The sequence below is a fragment of the Helianthus annuus genome, chromosome 11 (assembly GCF_002127325.2).
Source record: "Helianthus annuus cultivar XRQ/B chromosome 11, HanXRQr2.0-SUNRISE, whole genome shotgun sequence".
Classification (NCBI taxonomy): domain Eukaryota; kingdom Viridiplantae; phylum Streptophyta; class Magnoliopsida; order Asterales; family Asteraceae; genus Helianthus; species Helianthus annuus.
The window spans coordinates 59,640,017-59,661,797 of record NC_035443.2 but is presented as its reverse complement, the minus strand read 5'-3'; the positions used below and the strand labels follow the sequence as shown (position 1 = coordinate 59,661,797).

The 21,781-nt window shown below is 39.1% G+C and overlaps 1 protein-coding gene across 1 annotated transcript; it reads left to right on the top strand.

Moving 5' to 3' along the window:
- The first annotated feature begins 18,525 nt into the window (after window positions 1-18,525).
- Window positions 18,526-21,746, top strand: LOC110890405 (bromodomain-containing factor 2). The gene is made up of 8 exons (XM_022138011.2): window positions 18,526-18,687; window positions 19,337-19,959; window positions 20,024-20,101; window positions 20,183-20,411; window positions 20,527-20,614; window positions 20,702-20,837; window positions 20,916-21,269; window positions 21,353-21,746. Exons 2-8 carry the CDS (start codon window positions 19,348-19,350, stop codon window positions 21,560-21,562), a joined length of 1,707 nt encoding a protein of 568 aa, XP_021993703.1. The 5' UTR covers window positions 18,526-18,687; window positions 19,337-19,347; the 3' UTR covers window positions 21,563-21,746.
- Window positions 21,747-21,781: the final 35 nt, after the last annotated feature.

The following is a 21,781-nucleotide window of genomic DNA, read 5'->3' as shown; positions in this document are numbered from 1 at the left end:
TTTAGGTGTTGAATCCTCAAGTGCAATCCGATCGGATTGCGGTTCGATCGGATGGCTATCTGTCACACCCCAAAAACATCGCAGCGGAATATTTAACGTAGTGGAGACGGAAGTTGGTGCCCATTTATACCTTGTCGGACGATGCACTCTTTTGTTGGACATTTTGACATATTTTAAAACATAATATTAAACATTACATTTTCAAAAGTCACGACATAACCACATAAGTTTAGTTGTTTTGATCCTTGCGGATCTTATTACAAACGTCCCAGATAGTTTAAAAGTTGTCCAAGATAATTAAACATAACAACATGCATCATCATCCACAAGATACGCCATGATTTCCCGAAGCCGATTGCATATACCTGTAGAACACGTTAAAATCAAGTGTCAACACAAAGGAAGGTGAGTTCACTTATTCGTTTACTAACAGATTTTATTTCAAGGAAAACTTTCTGATTAGGCGTTTATTTGAAAACATCCATGTAATTTTAGAAAGTCCATTTTACTCCTTTGATAAAAATCCATGGGCCTTCCATTGGGTCATTACTCCGACAATTGTAATACTGTCCAGGTTTTGTATATTAAATTATAGCGTCAACTTTCAGACTCGTATGTTAGCTAGACGATACGAACTATATATTAACCATGCAGGGGTAATCAAAACTAGACAATGAACAGAATATTAATTCGTCGTTTGACATTGACACGGGGCGACCGGTCACGACGGGGTTGTCAACCCGATAGATCTACCAACAATTCCTCGCGTGCAATACTTAAACTGATTAAACGACATCATGGGCGCAGGGTTCTTTCTCGAAGAACAATATGATGTCTGCCTCACGTACAATGTATATATCCTACTAATATGACAATTTAATACACAATGTGTACGAATCCCCTGAATCTCCATCACTCGAGACCCAGGCCGGCATCCGTACCCCAACTGTACGATCCTGTATCACTTAAGAAAAACCGTACATCCAATATTTATTCATCAAAATCAGTTTACGTTGAAATGTACAACTTATCAAATCTCATATATTTTTAGCGAAAATATATATTTTATATTAAAAGGTATGTTTTATTTCGAAAACATTATTAAAATCTTTTAACAACGTGTTCCACACCCAAAATATATACAAAACAGTAAAAAGAGAGGTTTAGTGACACTCACCTTTGGGTGCGTATTTTAATACCGGAATCCCAGAAATTGATTATATATGTCCTAATATGGGAACAATTCTAAATCAAAACAACATTTAATCACAAAAATCCTAAGTTTCTCAGTTTCTTAGAATTATCACATAACATTTGAGATTTTCTCGAAAAGTTGTCATTTTTTATTATGCTGGCACGATAAAATATATATATATATGAGTCCATATATATATTTATATATTTATTATGATTTTGCGTTCTGAACGATTTTGTTGGTGGCCATTATTGTGTAATTCCCTTAACTCTCCCGTTTATACGTGATATACCTACGATTTACGCGTCATAGTATTTATACACAAACGTTCTTATAATTTAACACCGAAACTCACGAAATCTTGTTAATTTATCTATTTTCTCATCTTCAAAGCAAATACACATGAAATATCCTATATATATCAAATTTCATGCTCGACAAACAAGTTACACATTTAACGCTCTTTTACCACTTTTACCGCACAATACGTACATGCATACATGCAAAAATCAAAATTTCCTATTATTAGATTAACACTTAACATATTATCATATTTATATGTCAAAATCACTTAATACATTTTATCACAAAAGATTCACTCAAAATTCACCCATACTAATGTTCATTGAAAATGCGTATTTTAGCGATTCGGTAACGTTTTCGGACGTCGGAAGTCACGTATGACCAACCAAACACCAAGTAAGCTTGAAATTTGTTAAAATACTTATTTTTAAACTAAAGATATCAGTTTATTTACTGATCTAATTCAGTTTTACAAAAATACCCCGAAAAAGCCGATTTTTGACCGTTTTAACGCATAGTTTTGCGTTAAATGTTACCGTAACCATCCCAAATCGAAACGACTTAATATTTTAACACAATACATGTCATTTACTGATTAAAATAGTGATTATATTCAGATTAGTGCAGTTTTTATTTAAGTCACATAACTCATGCGATTTCACATATTTTACCACTTTTAATGCACCAAGTACAACTTACAATGCTAGCAAACATTATGACAAGGTTACATATCATTAAACATTTCAAAATAACTTTATTTTAAGGTTTATAATCTGATCTAAAACTATTTTTATCATAACATCATTTATTCATCATTTTATGTACATACACCCACATGCATGACTATGTACAAGCACTTAATGCACGTATATCATCTCATCATCATCATGTATGGACTAAATGCATCTAGATATGCCTTTAACTTATGTTCATATATCCAAAATTAATATCATCTTCATATGATCATCATCATCTTAATCATTCAATCATAAGTGCAAGATACATTCCTTCCCATTTATGAACTAATCAACAAATTTTGTGTGCATGCATATACATATATATATATATATATATATACACGGCTCACACATATATATACATTCATGTGCTTCCAAATTTATACTTTTCATATATTTATTTCAATCATCAAACAACTTTTTAGAACATTCCAAGATCTCACATGCATTTCACTTTACAAAATCTCATCAAACAATAATCTATCAATAGTCAAAACTCAACATACATATACATATATACATACATACGGCCACATATATATACATACAAGTTTATCCATTTTATTTTTCTTTAAAACCCATTTGTTTTAGTTTCAAATTTATGTTTAGATTCAAGAATAAGAGAAACTTCCATCATTATTTTAGATCATCAAGAATCAAAACAAGATTTATAAAATAACTTTTATACCTTCAAGATTTTAGATGGGTTTTTGAGAATAGATGATGATATAAGGTCTTGTTCTTTCTTGAATCTACTCGAAATCACCTTCAAACTTACTTACAAGCTTGAAATCACCATGTAAGGCCCTTGAATCTTCATGGATTGAAGTTGAAAATGAAATGTTGGTGTGGAATGGGGTGTTCGGCCGAGAATGATCAAGAGAGAGAGAGAGAAGGGTGATTTTTGGAATTGTGTTCTTGAAATGTGAGTATGTATGGATGCATGTGTAGCTTAATCATCATTTATCTTTTCTAGGTGTGACAAATGTCCAAATTACAAGAATCAAGAGGGTTTTGGCTGCCTATTATGCCGCCACCTTCACCCCCCTCTCACATATATCCTATACATATACACTCATATATGTAAATTTGGGTCAATAACAGGTATTTTACTGATTACCGGGTATTTTATCTAGCGTTTTAATCCCCTTTTAATGCGTTTTAAATTATTTTTATCATCCTATGAAAATAATCACTCAAAATTATTACTGAGATAATTACCAGTTACCTCGACTGGTTGCGTTGTCAGTATTTGGCAGTATGCGCGCTGTGTTGCGCGGTACACGTTAAAAATCGCAAAAATAGGATTTTAAGCGTTTTTATTTATTTTTGTCATTCTATAAGAATAAACTTATCAAATTATTGCTAAAATGATTTTCAGTTGTCTTGACTGGCTGCGTTGACAATATTTTGTCGGTATACGTGTTGCATCGCGCAGTACGCGTTTAAACTCGAAAAATAGGGTTTCTTAGCGTTTTAATTTATTTTTCCTCATGAATAGGATTGAAATTATTATTTTAATCATAACAGACTGTTTTTAGGATTTTAACACTGATCGGGTGGTCGCCGACGTTCGTTTCGCATTTTAATCTTTATGCGATAAGCGTTTATCTTACCGTTGCCAACATAATTTTTATCAAAGTTTAGTTTTACCAATACACTAAATTTCACATATAAACATCATAATCAGTCAGATACAGTCCTGTTAGCTATTCACAACACGTGCTATAATTGTACGGTACGACCTGAAAAGCCGGGTGTCACACTATCTGATCGGATGGCAATCCGATCGGATGGCGATCTGTCCCGCGATCTGATCCTTTTTGCAAACTTAAAAGTTTTTAAGTTTTGAAAGTTTAGCAGTTTGATCGAGACGGTATGACATCGTGCTAAACAACAGAAACCCATCATGAGCCAAGTGATCTGATCGAACAGGAATCACCCTAGTCCGATCAGTTCAACTGATTCGTGACGGTTGTTCATGTTTAACCCGGAATCAGACGTTTCTTAGATAGAAATCAGATCTTGAACCAATACTTCACTAAGAATGAGTTGAAGATCAGAACGAGCTCTGATTCTATCGGTTTTGAGTGCCTTGAGTGTAAAAGAGTTGAAAGAAAGTTGGAAGAACTTATTTTAATCCTTTTAACCTTGAAAATGTTTAGATCTATGCGAGATCATCGTTTATTCATGTGGAAATCCTTCAGATCTAAGTTGTTCTTGGTGGAATGAGGCCAACACTTGAAGTTCATAAGAACTCCATGATGACATCACCCTCGAACACCTCAAATCCACTGATTTCACGGTTAAAAGTTAAGATTCAAAGGTGAAGAAGATGAAGAAGTGTGTGTAGATCATAGAAGTACAAGATTTAGGTTGAAAACTTACAAGAATCGTGAGAAATCGAGAGAAATAAGGTCTTGAGCAAGCTGGTCGAGTGGAGGAGCTGTCACATCAAATGATGTGACAGGAGGGGATATTTATAGGTTGCCAAAAGAGGAAAGTGGCAAGTGATGTCACTGATTGGATGATACTCCGATCGGATGGCTATCCGATCGGATGGCAATCCGATCGGTTGGCCATCCGATAGAGCGGTCACTCGATCGAGTGGCTCCAACGAGTTTTGTTTCGGCGTTTCGTTTCGTGCGTGGAGCATTGCGATGCGTTTAGGCGTGTTTCGATTTAGCGATGCGATAGCATTACTCAATAGTTGCACAAATAACTTAACTACGATATCTAACATACAATCACTATAAATGACTGCGTTTAGCGTTTGCGATCAAATTGCGTTGCGATAGAGTTGCGATTGCGTTTTGATTAACCACCACAGTACATAAACATAAACATGCACAAGTAACACATAATAACACACACACGTAAAACAATATCCAGAATGCATACATCGAGTTGCGAATGCGATTGCGATACGGTAAGCGTTTAAAGCGACAAAACATGCGATAAGCATCGTTTAAACCTCGATTATTCACAGATACTCCACATAATACAATTAAAGTAAATAAAATAACGATTCGATTACAAGTCAAAGAAGTCAAATCAGTAATTGAGCAAGGAGTGACAGATCGCAATTAACAATCTTTTCTTCCTTTGACTTCAATCTTGACTTTGACTTGAACTTTCGTAACACGGGGTGTTACAGGAGTTCAAGTGGGTGACTTAGTACTCATGAAAAATACAATTAACAATAGTTTCCAAAACAAGATATGTTTTATGTACTTTCATACCTATATAACTCCCGTTGCTTTCCAATCTCCAACCCATCATACTAATACACCCTTCTTTATCCTTTTTAGGATAACTTGATGATTCCATCCCCTCAAACCGCTCACTCGTATTTGTGGAACTAATCTTCGCAAACCGTGATTTCATACTTGACTCATTTTACGCTTTAAACACTACTTGGGTTGCAACATGTATCCGTATAAAAATAACAATCACACATGCAATCAATCTTATGCGAACACTTAATCCTTAAACATGCTTACTTGTTATGCTACTTGTTTATCATCCTTACTACTACAAGTGGGTTTCACCCTAAAACATTAAATTACTCAAAAGCTTGCATAATTCATGTTCCATATGGTGATTCTAACACATATTCAAGCTTAATTTCATACAAATTCATGGATTGATCATAAACCCACTTCATACAAAATCATCAAATCAAATTCTATAACTTACCACATGATTATTAGCATTAGATGGTAAGGATTCTTCATTCATGCATTGATTTCAACATCAAATCTGGTCTTGATTTGGCTTGAGCTTGAAAAGTTAAACTAGAGAATTCTTCATTTCTCTCCCTAAACATCGACGCATACACACAGACATACTAAAGAATGCAGAATTTTGACTCTAAATCCCCTTTTGTTGACCATTTTCATCAATATCCAAAGATGTCACAATTGACCATGGTACTTTCCTTCATTATTTCTATTTAACCTTTTTATGTTAACTAGGTTAAACAATCTAGTTAAGTTATTTCACACCATAAATCTAGTAAATGTCATGTTTATTAAAACACTGGATTTTAGGGCATTACGGGTTATGATCTGGAAATGATGGTGGCAGTTGTAGTTGGATCTGGTGGGTTTACCGGCGACGATTTAAGGTGTTTAGCGGTGGAATGTGGTGGGTTCAAATGCATTCACCGGCAACCAAGGGAAATCCAATGATCCCTATTTCTATTGAATACAGTTAGATGATGGTGATAATGATGGTTTACAATTGATGATGTTGGTGAAGGGTTGTTGATATGGTGATAATGTTGTTGGTGAAGGGTTGCTGATATGATGGTTTACAGTTGATGATGTTCTTGATTTGAGTATTGGAATATTGGACTTGGGGAATATTGGAATTTGATTTGAAAATGGCATGTTCTTAATTTGTTCTTGAATTTGGGTGATTTGTATTGAATATTGTTGAAGATGGTCATGAATTCTTACTTGAATTGTTATTTGACTTTTGAAGATCTTGTTTTTTCTTTTGAATTATGGATTTTTCTTTTAAAGTTGAATTTGATTTTGAAGATCTGAATCATTAGTTGATTTTCTAATTTTGAGATTACCATATTATCCCTTGATCTGACGGTCAAACTAACAGAAACTGTTGGTAGGGACTCAGTGTGTAGAGCTTTTCAGAGTATAGGGACTCAGGCATCGAAATTTTCTCTTTAGGGATTCAAATAGACAACGACCCTTAAGCACAGGGACGCAAATTGCATTTTATTCTTATTAATAATTATTGACTTTGCAATGCATCAAGGGTTGAACATTTGACATTATGAGTTGTACCCATGATGCATTGCAAAAGAAAATATCTTTATTTTTTTACTTTTAATCCCTATATTTTTTCATTTTTTACAATTTAACGTCAACACTTTTTCACTTTTAACTTTGATCCCCTACACTTTTTTTATTGTTTGCAAATTTTTTATTTTACGTTTCGGTCTAAATTTTACGAGTTAACACATAGCAACATGCGTGTGTGGTTCAACGTTTTTACTTCTATCTTTTCCCGTTTAACGACCATGTTGCAACGTGCGGGATCTAAATCGACATAATTATTGTTTTCTGTCTTTTACGTTTACATTTCTCGTACGTGGTTCAACTTTTTCACGTCTACTATTTGTTCGATTTTATTTTATTTTTTCTTTTCAAACGAACTTTTTCTATGTTGATGATCGCTAGCAGTGTGGCATTGATGCTACTTGACACTGTTTTGCCCCACCTGTTGCAACACCGGGGGGGGGTAATACTAGTTATCAAAATTCGTTAAAATTAGAAAAAAAAATCTAACTTTGCTTATACTGGTGTTTACGAAGCTTTGTAAGTTATACATGTAGAGAGGTGTACATTTCAGTTAGTTTTTCTTTTCCAAACCGGTTCAGGTCATAAACTTGTTCGGGATGGCCAACGTTGGTCAAAATCAATTCAGATCATAAACCGGTTCAGGATGGTTAAAGTTGGTCAAAATCGGTTCAATTCTTAAACCCGTTCGGGATGGTCAAAGTTGGTCAAAATCGGTTTGAGGCCAAAATCGGTTTTATAAGGGTGGAGGGTATGGTTAATCACTCTAGGGTGATTGACTGAAATCCTACCCAATAATATTATGCCATGTCAACTCCCCATTTTGCACTCAATCAGGGGGTATGGTTAATCACCCTAGGGTGTTTGAGTTATATATTTTTTATTTTTCTAGAAATTATAAACTATGCATAAATAAATAAAACATATTTTAAACTAAATAAAAGTACTTTTAATTAAAAAAACACATTACATTTAAAACTAAAAAATTAAACCATAAAATGTAACAACCCGCACCTTCGTGCGTTGTTACTACTCGATACACTCGTTACGCCTAGCACCGGAGATTCGGATCATAATGTAACTATATCAATTATATCGCTAAATCGAAGTACAATCGAATAATTACGCATATTCTATCATTAGTACAAACCTATTTTGCATAACACTCACGATGATGTCGAGTAAAGGCCTAATCTACCCTTCTCGATAAGCGTGAGGTGTCGAAACGTAAGTAATCAACGCTAACAAGGACTATCGGGTGAGTACTATGACTCTAACCGTCATGACGATGATGGCAATATGAGTAAGTGGTGCCCCGATAATCATTGTGGCACATCACATCGAAGAACGCACTCGAAGGCACGCGTAACTCGATCACCGCACTGAGAATTGGATACATAAATACGTATATACGGCCCTTTTGTGATTAATAATAATAAATAATTTAATAATTATATAAATATATGAAAATATGGCTCAAACCGTCGAAATCGCACCAAAAACGGGATCAAAAGGCTTCCGAACGGATCAATTCGATCAGGCTAGTCCAATTGGTCAGACCGGCCCAATCAGATAGGCCAGTCCGATCGGATGGACCAGCCGATCGGATGGACCAGCCGATCGGATGGGCCAGTCCGATCGAATGGGCCAGCCGATCGACTGGGCCAGCCGATCGACTGGGCCAGCCGATCGACTGGGCCAACCGATCGACTGGGCCAGCCGATCGACTGGGCCAGCCGATCGACTGGGCCAGCCGATCCAGTCACTGTTTTGCCTTCCTTTCTCCTTCCTTGCCTATAAATACCCCTCCATTCACTCCCAAACACTTGTGTTGCTGCTCCTAACCGACCAAGACGTTCCAGCCCTCAAATCTCTCGATTTCTTCCGATTCTTGTAAGTTTTCAACCCGAATCTTGTACCTTCTTGATCCAAATGCAATCCTTCATCTTTCTACCTTTCAAATCTCAATTTTTAACCGTGAAATCAACGGATTTGGGGTGTTCTAAGGTGATGTCACCATAAAGTTCTTCAAAGGTGATGTCATCCCATGAAGAACAACTCAGATTCGGATGATTTACATACGATTCTTCATGAATCTCAACCAAATCAATGTTTTTCTAATCAAAAGACCATGGATCTGAGATGTTCTGACTGATTTCATCACAAGTTCTTATGAACTTCAAAGTGTTGACCTCATATCATCAAGAACAACTTAGATCTAGGGCATTTCCTAAGTAAAATCAAGGTTTTTACATCAGATCTATACATAAAAATGATCGATTTCGGGTTAAACACGGAAAAACCGACAAAAACGACCAAATCTGACGAACGGGGTGATTCCCGGCCGATGAAACAGGTCGGAATTGACGGGATTTCAGTTGTTTAACACCTCATCATAACGTCTCGACCCAAAACGCCGAAGAACGCTCGAAAAATCTTCGAAAACAGCCAAACAGAATGGCCGATCGAGCGGCCCAATCGATCGAGCGGACCAATCGATCGAACAGCCCAATCGATCGACTGGACCAGTCGATCGAGCGGCCCAATCGATCGAGCGGACCAATCGATCGAACAGCCCAATCGATCGACTGGACCAGTCGATCGAGTGGCCCAATCGATCGAACAAGCCAATCGATCGAGTGGCCCATTCGATCGAACAGGCCAATCGATCGAGTGGCCCATTCGATCGAACGGCCCATTCGATCGATCAGGCCCGTCCGATCGATCAGGCCCAACCGATCGACCAGGCCCACTCGATCGAGTAGCCTGTTCGACTGGGCCAGCCCAATTTCAATTTTTATCCAATTTCAACCCAATTTTCGCCCAATTTCACGCAAATCGATACCGTTTAACGCATAGTAATCTATCACTCACGTAAATTATCTGAAATCAGGATATTCTCCGGCACCGGTTCCGCTAACCTAACCGAATACGCGCTGTGAGTATACTTGACCCCTTTTATCGAATTTTGGGTGTAACATACGTTCCATAAAAACCAAACTTATCAAACGAACGATTTAATTGGACTATTTATCACTTGCGAATAACTGTTTGCATAGATATACGTGATGCTAGTTGCATGTATGCTAGGACTTATACTCGTGACGTCCCACCAAGACTAGTATAGTACTATTTCGCCCGACGGGGTCTAGTTATGCCAGAGTCGAGCATCGAGGACTTAGCTGGTAGTATCAGTTTTGTGAGTATATATGTCGTGTATTACGTTTATGCATGTGGAAATTCGCAGCACTTTTAATCTATCATACTACACATATCAAACCTGTATACTCGCCAATACTTTTGTATTGACAAAGTTTTAACGTATGTTGCAGGTTTAGCCGAAGTTTACATCAAATCAAGCTAGGAAGTCTAGAAACGCATCTAAAATCTAGGTTGTCGGATTTGAGTTGTTCGAGAGGACAAGAAATCCGTGATAACTTACGTGATTGTATTGTTTGTTAGTATGGGATGACAAATGTAATAAATATTATCGCAATATAGTTGTTATGGATTCTCTTGAGCAATCTGATTCGCCTAGTGCCGCGCCCCGATGATTCCGCCATCGGTTGGGGTGTGACAGATTGGTATCAGAGCCATAACTATAGGGAATTAGGCAAAGTTTGAGACTCGACCTAGTCCGGGTCGATGTCTTATGAAAGTGACCTAGTCTATAGTCTAAGTACCAACAGGCCGACTCTTACGAACTCGTTAGGGTTTGTTTGGGCCAACTTGCTACTCTCGATCGAATTTGTTGAAAAGTTACAACTATTGTGTGAACACCGCATACTACAGCTTCACACAAAGAGCCTTTCCTAAGGCTAGAAGGTTACTTAGCCTTTCCTAAGGCTGACACAATACACATGTTTTCAAAACTACTCGCATAACAAAACCGAGTGATCTAGTCGAGACCAGGTGTGAAAACCAATAACTCTCGATAGGATCACTCACTCAGCGTATTTTTCTAGCACGAGAACTCTTTGTTGAGCTAGGAGTGACATCCACATCTCGACAAAAGGTCTCCATTTCGAAATTCTGGTGGAACTCTCGGATTTATTCGATGAGCACAACCACAAATGGGAACGAAGTTGTTAAGCCAGGGGTGAAACCCATACCTTAATCAACTGTTCCACTCCATAAAATGGTTTACAAAAGCTCTCACCAAGGTCACGACCATAACAACGACTCAGGCTACGCGAAGACTAGAGAGACGAATGTCAGGAGCTGCATCCCAGTGGAAGCATGAGTCCCCTAGGTCAACGCGTATGCCCGAACTTGTTGGGTATAGTCGGGTTACTTGGGTAGTCAACGCCTAAACACCCAAGGCATTCTATCTAAACTATTACGTATATGGTATCAATTACGTCTATGAGTTTTCAAATTTAAGTTTTACGATTTCCCGATTTCCCGATTTACGATCCTAGATTTACAAAAAGCGCACAACTTGCACAGCCATCGCAATCTAAAACAAAGACCGAATGATCGCAACAAAACAAACGCTTAAGTACTCGAATTCGCTTACGCTATTTCTCTTATCGCGTCCTCGCGAATTCTGAACCAAAATCTATGTGTAGCCTACAACTATATCTATATGTATTAAATACAAAACGAATCAATTATGTGAGAGGTTAGGAATCTAGTATTTTCCTATGTGGCTCCTATGTGTTTAAATAATTCTATACCAAGTTTTGATCGAATTAAATCGCATCAAAAGTTCAGAAATCATTATGATCGAATCTCATTCCGAATCCTTCTGTCTAGATGCCTTCCAACAACTCGATCTCGAGACGAGTAGCTAGGAGAAGAGCCCAACGACGCGCCGATAAGAGGATTGCCTCAATTGTGACCAAGGAAGTGGTCAAGCTCATTCCTCAAATTGTCGCGCAAGTGCACTCTCAAAGCCACTCTCGAGCCCCGGAAGACGTCAAGACGGAATCTGCATTCCTCTACAAACACTTCAAAGCCTGTGATCCGATGCCTTTTACGGGTGAAGGAGATGTTTCTCAATTACTCCAGTGGTTCGATGCCATCGAGGTTACCCTTCGTCAGAGTGGGTGCCCCGAGGACCTTCAAACTACTTGCGCCACCGGAGTATTCCAATCCCGAGCACTCGACTGGTGGACCGCCGAACGCAACAAACGTGGGATCTCCGCAGCTTACGCCCTCCCATGGGATGAGCTGAAGGAACTCATGAAGGAAGAATATTGTCCTTCTCACGAAGTCCAGAAGCTAGAGAACGAATTTTGGGAAATCAAGCAAACTAAAGGTGACAATGCGAGCTATACAGCAAGGTTCAAACAGCTTAGCGTAATCTGCCCAAGTCAAGTCGACACTCCAAAGAAAGCTATCGCGAAGTACATTCGTGGCTTACCGGAGTGTGTGGGTGATTTTGTCGAAGCTGCAAGGCCTGCTACCATCGAAGAAACCTACCGTTTAGCCGCAGAGATCAACAGCAAACGAATCGTGGACGGATTCTTCTCCAAGAAGCCTGTCACACGAGCTCATCAAGCAATCATCATCAACTCATCCGACGATTCCTCTGGAGAATCGGTCGATGGTTCATCTGACAGCTCCTCGGAGGATTCTTCCAAGGATTGCTCCGACAATGTCTCCGTCGAATCATCAGGCAAATCCGAGGACGATACTGCATCAACTCAAGAAGCCCAACCGAGCCGCAAACGAAGGACCGTGAGCCCAGACTCTTCAACAACTGGACTGCCGCAACCCGAACCTCTCCGATCAGTTCCAGTTCAGTCTAAGCGTGCTTAAAATGGATCTCATCCCCTGTGTTTCACATGCACGTATCATCACCCGCTAGAAGCAAAATGTCGCTATTGCGCAAATTGCAACTGGTATGGGCATTATACGTCGCAGTGCCGTACAAGACCGTGACCTGGAAGGAAGTCATCAGCAACCGCCGTCTCCGCAAGTTTCCACAACAACGTTATCTTGATCCTAATGTTGTTGTAATAATACGACTTATCGCTATCATTTCTGGAACTTATTTCATATATCATCGTGTGTGGATTCTATTTCTCTTACAATCGAGCACAATTTAGACGCTAGCACTATGTACTATATTATGTATTTTATCCCTATAACACTCTTAGAACGAGGTACGGTATACGTGCAAGGGACAACTAATCACGGGTGCACACGGGATTATCTTGGTCAGTGCACGGAGATCGTAGTGAAGTTCTAATGGTGCCATAACGTTTAAAAGCACGGTCAAGGCCGTGTCAACAAAGTGTGACACCAAAGCACGGGGCATAAGTAGTAGGGGTGACGCGGGGGTACGCTTTACCATACTACCGAAACTTCGTGAAGAAAGTGCCATGTGGAGTTGGACGTTATTAGACCTATTATACTATTATGGTTAATTTGACACTCTACCATCAATCACAAGGCGTAACAAAACTAAACCGCATCACTGCGAGGCTTCTCGTAAGTCCGCGTACACAAATTGCCACATCGATGAACTTAGGTAAGTTCACCCCGAAGAGCAATTGAAGCAACGCGAGACTGGTCGTAAAGTCTAGAACGCAACTCAATCGCAGTTTTGCCGGATCTATCCCGCAATCAAATCATTCGATAAGTGGCTCGAAATCGCAATCGCATCATGTGTTTGTCTAGAAATCTCTAACACTAGTTATTGTCAATTGTGTGAACTTCTATCAGCTGGTGTGGATCGTCTATTGTGGATTCGCTAGACGAGTATCGAGAATCACTCGCCGCCTTCCACTCTTAACGCGCCTCGCACCTAATCCACCAACTCGATACTCTTATCATATTACTTATCAATGCACGCATTCTACGTGTCAGGTTGGCGCGCACGACCTCGCTTCATGAGACGAAACTAATGAGGCTGAAACATGGTGATGTTTTGACCATATTAGTTGACCTTCGTGGAAAAAGGGCGTGTGGGCTAGCATTAGTACTATTGTGGTGTAATCCGTTCCATCAATCGCCTATCACTCGCAAAGCAACAATCGTCGCTTATCAATCTGTTGGAATCTATTGTCTATCGATGTTCGAATGTTACTTGGAAGTCATCGCAGGTGGTGTAATGTTAGGGTGCATGACATTGCTTCACAAGATAAAACTAATATGGAAACATGGTGTTTGTCATATTAGCAAGTCTTGTGGAAACGTGCCATGCGAACTTCGTGTGGAATCAAATCGAAATCTCATTTACCCGAATCAAAATCGTGTCATTCGTTGCCCAACCAAGCATACCATATCAGCGTTGTGCGACCGGACTACTCGCACCCGCTGCCTACGCTTGGTTTGCACCCAACTTATTTCTATTCAAAACTCGGTCTAGCACCTCATCGCTAGGATCAAGGGAATCGAAATTCTATCTGTGTCTTATCGGCACGCATGACACTGCCTCATGAAACAGAGTTAATATGGGTAAAGCATGGTGGATACGCCGCTGGTACTTCCTATATATAAGTGTTTTAACCATATTAACGAACTTTTGTGGGAAGGTGCCACGTGGGGCCCGATGTAAGTTATTTTTCCATAGTATTAAGGAAAACCTATTTTTATAAAATTTTTACTAAAACCGTTGGACAAATGAAATTCCTTACAACATGGAGAAAACATTGAATCAGTTTGGCTCCGTGCCCAATGAAAATTTCATAAGTCCAATTCTTTTCTTAAAAACCTTTGCAATGACCGACAGGAATCTTCCCGAGAACGAGGGTTCGGCAGTCGAGTTCCGCTCGAACCCACGTTGTGGGAAAGTTTTCTTAAAACTTATTTTGCCACCTGATTCTTTTAAAATGTAAAACTCAAAACCTGTTATCAAATAACAAAACCCTCCACATAGCGCTGGTGTGGACATCAAAACGGTCGACACCGCGCCATGAGGAGATTTTTCTTAATTAACTTCGGAAATTAATCGAGTATTGGTAAGTTTAAAACGCTATAAAATTGCTTTTTGTATGTGTTATCACTTCTAAGTAATCGAATCGTATGCTCTCTCTATTTTCACTCGCCAAATCGTAATCGATCGCTCGTTATCTAGACGCTAATGATCTCTACTCTCAATCGCATCAACTCTTACGACCCTACTATTGGATTAATTTCGGGACGAAATTTCCTAAAGGAGGGGATACTGTAACAACCCGCACCTTCGTGCGTTGTTACTACTCGATACACTCGTTACGCCTAGCACCGGAGATTCGGATCATAATGTAACTATATCAATTATATCGCTAAATCGAAGTACAATCGAATAATTACGCATATTCTATCATTAGTACAAACCTATTTTGCATAACACTCACGATGATGTCGAGTAAAGGCCTAATCTACCCTTCTCGATAAGCGTGAGGTGTCGAAACGTAAGTAATCAACGCTAACAAGGACTATCGGGTGAGTACTATGACTCTAACCGTCATGACGATGATGGCAATATGAGTAAGTGGTGCCCCGATAATCATTGTGGCACATCACATCGAAGAACGCACTCGAAGGCACGCGTAACTCGATCACCGCACTGAGAATTGGATACATAAATACGTATATACGGCCCTTTTGTGATTAATAATAATAAATAATTTAATAATTATATAAATATATGAAAATATGGCTCAAATCGTCGAAATCGCACCAAAAACGGGATCAAAAGGCTTCCGAACGGATCAATTCGATCAGGCTAGTCCAATTGGTCAGACCGGCCCAATCAGATAGGCCAGTCCGATCGGATGGACCAGCCGATCGGATGGACCAGCCGATCGGATGGGCCAGCCGATCGGATGGGCCAGTCCGATCGACTGGGCCAGCCGATCGACTGGGCCAGCCGATCGACTGGGCCAGCCGATCGACTGGGCCAGCCGATCGACTGGGCCAGCCGATCCAGTCACTGTTTTGCCTTCCTTTCTCCTTCCTTGCCTATAAATACCCCTCCATTCACTCCCAAACACTTGTGTTGCTGCTCATAACCGACCAAGACGTTCCAGCCCTCAAATCTCTCGATTTCTTCCGATTCTTGTAAGTTTTCAACCCGAATCTTGTACCTTCTTGATCCAAATGCAATCCTTCATCTTTCTACCTTTCAAATCTCAATTTTTAACCGTGAAATCAACGGATTTGGGGTGTTCTAAGGTGATGTCACCATAAAGTTCTTCAAAGGTGATGTCATCCCATGAAGAACAACTCAGATTCGGATGATTTACATACGATTCTTCATGAATCTCAACCAAATCAATGTTTTTCTAATCAAAAGACCATGGATCTGAGATGTTCTGACTGATTTCATCACAAGTTCTTATGAACTTCAAAGTGTTGACCTCATATCATCAAGAACAACTTAGATCTAGGGCATTTCCTAAGTAAAATCAAGGTTTTTACATCAGATCTATACATAAAAATGATCGATTTCGGGTTAAACACGGAAAAACCGACAAAAACGACCAAATCTGACGAACGGGGTGATTCCCGATCGATGAAACAGGTCGGAATTGACGGGATTTCAGTTGTTTAACACCTCATCATAACGTCTCGACCCAAAACGCCGAAGAACGCTCGAAAAATCTTCGAAAACAGCCAAACAGAATGGCCGATCGAGCGGCCCAATCGATCGAGCGGACCAATCGATCGAACAGCCCAATCGATCGACTGGACCAGTCGATCGAGCGGCCCAATCGATCGAGCGGACCAATCGATCGAACAGCCCAATCGATCGACTGGACCAGTCGATCGAGTGGCCCAATCGATCGAACAGGCCAATCGATCGAGTGGCCCATTCGATCGAACAGGCCAATCGATCGAGTGGCCCATTCGATCGAACGGCCCATTCGATCGATCAGGCCCGTCCGATCGATCAGGCCCAACCGATCGACCAGGCCCACTCGATCGAGTAGCCTGTTCGACTGGGCCAGCCCAATTTCAATTTTTATCCAATTTCAACCCAATTTTCGCCCAATTTCACGCAAATCGATACCGTTTAACGCATAGTAATCTATCACTCACGTAAATTATCTGAAATCAGGATATTCTCCGGCACCGGTTCCGCTAACCTAACCGAATACGCGCTGTGAGTATACTTGACCCCTTTTATCGAATTTTGGGTGTAACATACGTTCCATAAAAACCAAACTTATCAAACGAACGATTTAATTGGACTATTTATCACTTGCGAATAACTGTTTGCATAGATATACGTGATGCTAGTTGCATGTATGCTAGGACTTATACTCGTGACGTCCCACCAAGACTAGTATAGTACTATTTCGCCCGACGGGGTCTAGTTATGCCAGAGTCGAGCATCGAGGACTTAGCTGGTAGTATCAGTTTTGTGAGTATATATGTCGTGTATTACGTTTATGCATGTGGAAATTCGCAGCACTTTTAATCTATCATACTACACATATCAAACCTGTATACTCGCCAATACTTTTGTATTGACAAAGTTTTAACGTATGTTGCAGGTTTAGCCGAAGTTTACATCAAATCAAGCTAGGAAGTCTAGAAACGCATCTAAAATCTAGGTTGTCGGATTTGAGTTGTTCGAGAGGACAAGAAATCCGTGATAACTTACGTGATTGTATTGTTTGTTAGTATGGGATGACAAATGTAATAAATATTATCGCAATATAGTTGTTATGGATTCTCTTGAGCAATCTGATTCGCCTAGTGCCGCGCCCCGATGATTCCGCCATCGGTTGGGGTGTGACATAAAATAAACCTAATATTTAGAAATTGCATGACCAGTTATATTTTTTTGCGATATCTCGTTTCCTCGCCAGAATGGATCGAACTCGGTTGTGAAGCTTGGGTGTGAAAATATTTGTGGTGGAAAATTAGGTTGGGTGCTAAAAAAAGTTGGTTGTGAAGTTTGGGGGTAAAAAATTGAGGTTGAGTGGTTGGTGAATATCCGTAGGAGGTTTGAACCGGTGCACTTGGACCTCTAAAATCACCTTGTCTCGTTTGCGAAACTTTTTTTCTTGAATCCGATCCTCAGCTAGCGGTACCTTTTTTCTTGGGTTCACCTTTGTTTTGTTTATCCATGGTGTTTGTGGGTGTAGAAAGAGAGATTTTTGAAAGAGTTGTGTGTTTTAAATTGATTGAAAATATGGGTTTTATATAAAAAATGGGTAAAACGTTCAAAAATAAAAGGCAACAGTCAGAAAAAGGGGAAACAGTCAAAAAAAAATTAAAGCACTCTCTCTCAATCACTTCGGTGATTACACACCGATTTTGGTATACTCTCACCCAGTCACTGATCAAATTAATCAAGTGGGTATGGTCACGATGACTCCCACTCCCTACTTAACTCACCGAACATTATAACCCCACCCTAAGAAAATAGTTGAAATCTACCCAAGGCCAGGTTGACAGTTCGGACCCAAACCGACTGCAAATTGGGTCGGGTTGGCTTGACCATATGTAACCTAACAATCCAGCCATCTTCAAAATTTTGAGTCCAACAAAATAGACCACAAAGCCCAAACACCTCATATTTTAAATCCCAGCCGAACACTAGTTCCCTTTTCCTTTGCACATCTCTTTACTTTGGCCGTTTAAAAAATTCGTTAAAAAACGATATTCGGCGTTTCGCATTCGAAATTCAAAACGTATAAGTTTCAGAATCAGCAACACTTCTCATCTTCATCTTCAGGTTACATTCTGCTCCAGTTTTAACTTAATTTCTTCCCCAAATCCCCCTAGGGTTTCTGTTTTCGCTATTTTTGTTGATTTTGATTCTTAATTGTTATATTATCTGTGAAATATTATGTTATGTTTTGGATCTTGTTTGTGCATCTGATTACAAATTTGGTGTTAAGTTCTTGCTTTATGTTTGTCTTTTTGTGTTAGTTTAGGTTATAAGATGATAGGCTCATGTGTGTTTTGATTTGAAAGAAATATTGTGATTTAGATTTAGATTATTTTGTTTGGATTTTCAGTAAGTTTTAATTGTTTGGTTCTTAGTGAATCATTAATCGTGGTTCATCGGAGCCCTGAATGGTTGTGAATCGATTTGGGATAATGTATAGCAAGTTATACATATATGTAGCTCGTAAACTATATATATACATATGCCTTGTATGTAGGTCGTGAGATACATATATGTAGCTCGTAAACTATATATACACACATATACCTTGTATGAGATGCATATAAGTAGCTTTGCGAGCTACATAAATTTTTTTCATGTTTTTATTTTTTTATTATTTACAATACTAATTTTAAAGAAAAGAAATGGAAAAAAAATTAATTGGTAGCAGTTTTATCGGTTTTTAAGTTTCTAGTGGTTTTCTATGGATTAGACTTCTTAAACATGAAGCGTAAGCGTGGAAAGAAGGGAAAATCCGGAAAGGCCCCTAAGGTGGGAACAACTGAGGCCGATCCAAACATCGATAACGTAAGTGACGGAGACACATCGGGCTCCAGTGATACTGAAAAGGACGAAACAACTTCAAGAATAGATATTAAAACCCCGTCAACCGGAACTGATCAGCCCGAAAAACCTCCACCTGTCAGCTCAACTGGAGTAACTGATAATAAACCAGTGGGACGATTGGTGTATAATCGGGTGAAGGTTAAAATCAAATCTTCCAAGCCGTTGGAACCTCAGTTGACTTCTTCAGATGCACATACACATAGTGATACCGATAAGAGTACCCCGCATATCGGTCTTGAAAAACCAGTGGTTAGTGAGAAAGTAGAAGATAGTGCGAACTCAGTGCCGGAAACCAATATAGTTGGTTCCACCTCTCAACCGAAAAAAGCCGGGAGCATAAAGATAATAACGTCAAAGGGTTTTAGCTCAAGTTTGAGTCCTTGTAGTAATACCGGAGTGCCTCAGGTAGAGAAAACACATCAGAAAGAACCCGAGTCGGTTCCTCGGGATTCGGTCTATAACAAGCAAGAACTTAATGCTTCCCTTGAGGTACTCTCAAATCTTAAAATTTAAATATTTCAAATCATCGTTGTAATATTATATTCTGTTGTAGGTGATTAAGAAGATTATGAAAATGGATGCCGCAGAGCCTTTTAATGTTCCAGTGAACCCTGTTGCTCTCGGAATACCTGTAATTTCGACGTGTCTTTTTTAGAACCGTAACTATATAATCATATGTTTGGATTTATATATTTTTATTTTTATGGCACAGGACTATTTTGATGTGATCAAAACACCTATGGATTTCGGGACCATTTGTAGCAACCTTGAAAGCGGTATTAAGTATATGAATTCAGAGGATGTGTACAAGGATGTACGGTTTATATGGGAGAATTGCTACAAGTACAATAATAAAGGCGATTACATTCTTGAACTCATGAAACGAGTGAAAAAGAATTTTTCTAAGTACTGGTCTGCTGCAGGCCTGTATAGCGAACAAGGTAACATTTGTGCATGTCCATATCTATGCGAAATGGGTGGGTCAAAGACTCAAGACGGGTCGGGTTGACCCACAAACACTTTTTGGTCCTTTTTTATGCATTGTCTCCTTTGCAGGTGACATGAAGGATGGCAATGTATCTAGTCATGGGAAGTCATCTAACAAGGGTGGGAATTTAAAAAACAAGTCTAAGAAACGTCAAGGGTAACTTTTTTTTATATAATTTAAATTAACTTTGGTTTTGAATTATAATTTTTTTATATGTTATTCTTGTTTATATGTTTTTAATAGAGTGAAGCGGCACAAGGATGATTGTCTATGTGCTATATGTATCATGATGAGGCGCAGGCAAGAGCGTGAACAGCTTATGAATCCTGCTGATGATCCGGAAACGAGTGACGGGTTGGTCAAAGAAGTCAAACATGAGGTAAGTAAGAAGTTTAGTGTAGTTTCTGAAGAATGGTATGTGTTTTACCGTTATTAATTTTTATTCAATATTTATTAGGGAACTTCAACAGCTGGAAGTCCTACTGGTGATGATACATCATCGAGTACAGACAATTCACAAAATCAAGACGTAGATGTCGAAATGGAAGATAAAGAAGAGAAGTTGAAGCTGGAAAAGGAGACACAAAGCACTTTGGAAAGTAAACATCAAGAAAACGGGAAAGAGAAGATACTGTTGGAGGGAAATAAAGAAAACGTGATAGCTGAACGGTCTCAGCAAGATGTTATATCTGGGAACGAAGATATACAGATGACGGAAGCAGGTGATGCCAACAAGGATGATTCAAATAACGCAGAAAAAATGAAACAGCAAGAGGATGAAAATGCAGCATACGAGCGTCCGAAACAAAAGGTAATCAAGATGTTAATCTAGTTTGTTTTTTAGTAAAGCGATTTAAGTGGAGGATATTGAATCAATTATTGTTACGTATGCAGGAAGTATTAGATGCCGGTGAGAAAGCCAAATTGATTGAAAAGCTGCACCAACGTTATGATAACGCGATGGTTTTGGAATTATACGCGTCTTTGTTCCCTGCAAATGATAAATCTGTATGGAGCAGACCTCATTCATTGGTTCATCGTCATCGTGGTTCTTCTCGCGGTAGCGCCATTGGTGCTGCCATTGCATCATTCATGAAGAAATAGAGTTTGTTAAGCATACGGCAACCAACTATGGGTTATGGTATTATTGTATGTAAAAATTGGTTTGCATCAGCAACTTTGTGTTGATCTTTCATGTTTGATATGAAAGTTGAGAATCTTGTCTGCTTTTTAATATGTTTGTAATTTTGTAGTAAAGGGGGATTATGATTTAAGGTGTAATAAAAAATGTCTGCACCATGCAGAAACTACGGTTAGGTTTGA

Coding starts and splice junctions, on each gene's coding strand:
- LOC110890405 (XM_022138011.2), top strand. CDS start 19,348: ATGAAGCGTAAGCGTGGAAAGAAGGGAAAATCCGGAAAGGCCCCTAAG. Junction 20,102..20,182: donor CTGTTGCTCTCGGAATACCT/GTAATTTCGACG, acceptor TTTATGGCACAG/GACTATTTTGATGTGATCAA. Junction 20,615..20,701: donor AAGTCTAAGAAACGTCAAGG/GTAACTTTTTTT, acceptor TGTTTTTAATAG/AGTGAAGCGGCACAAGGATG.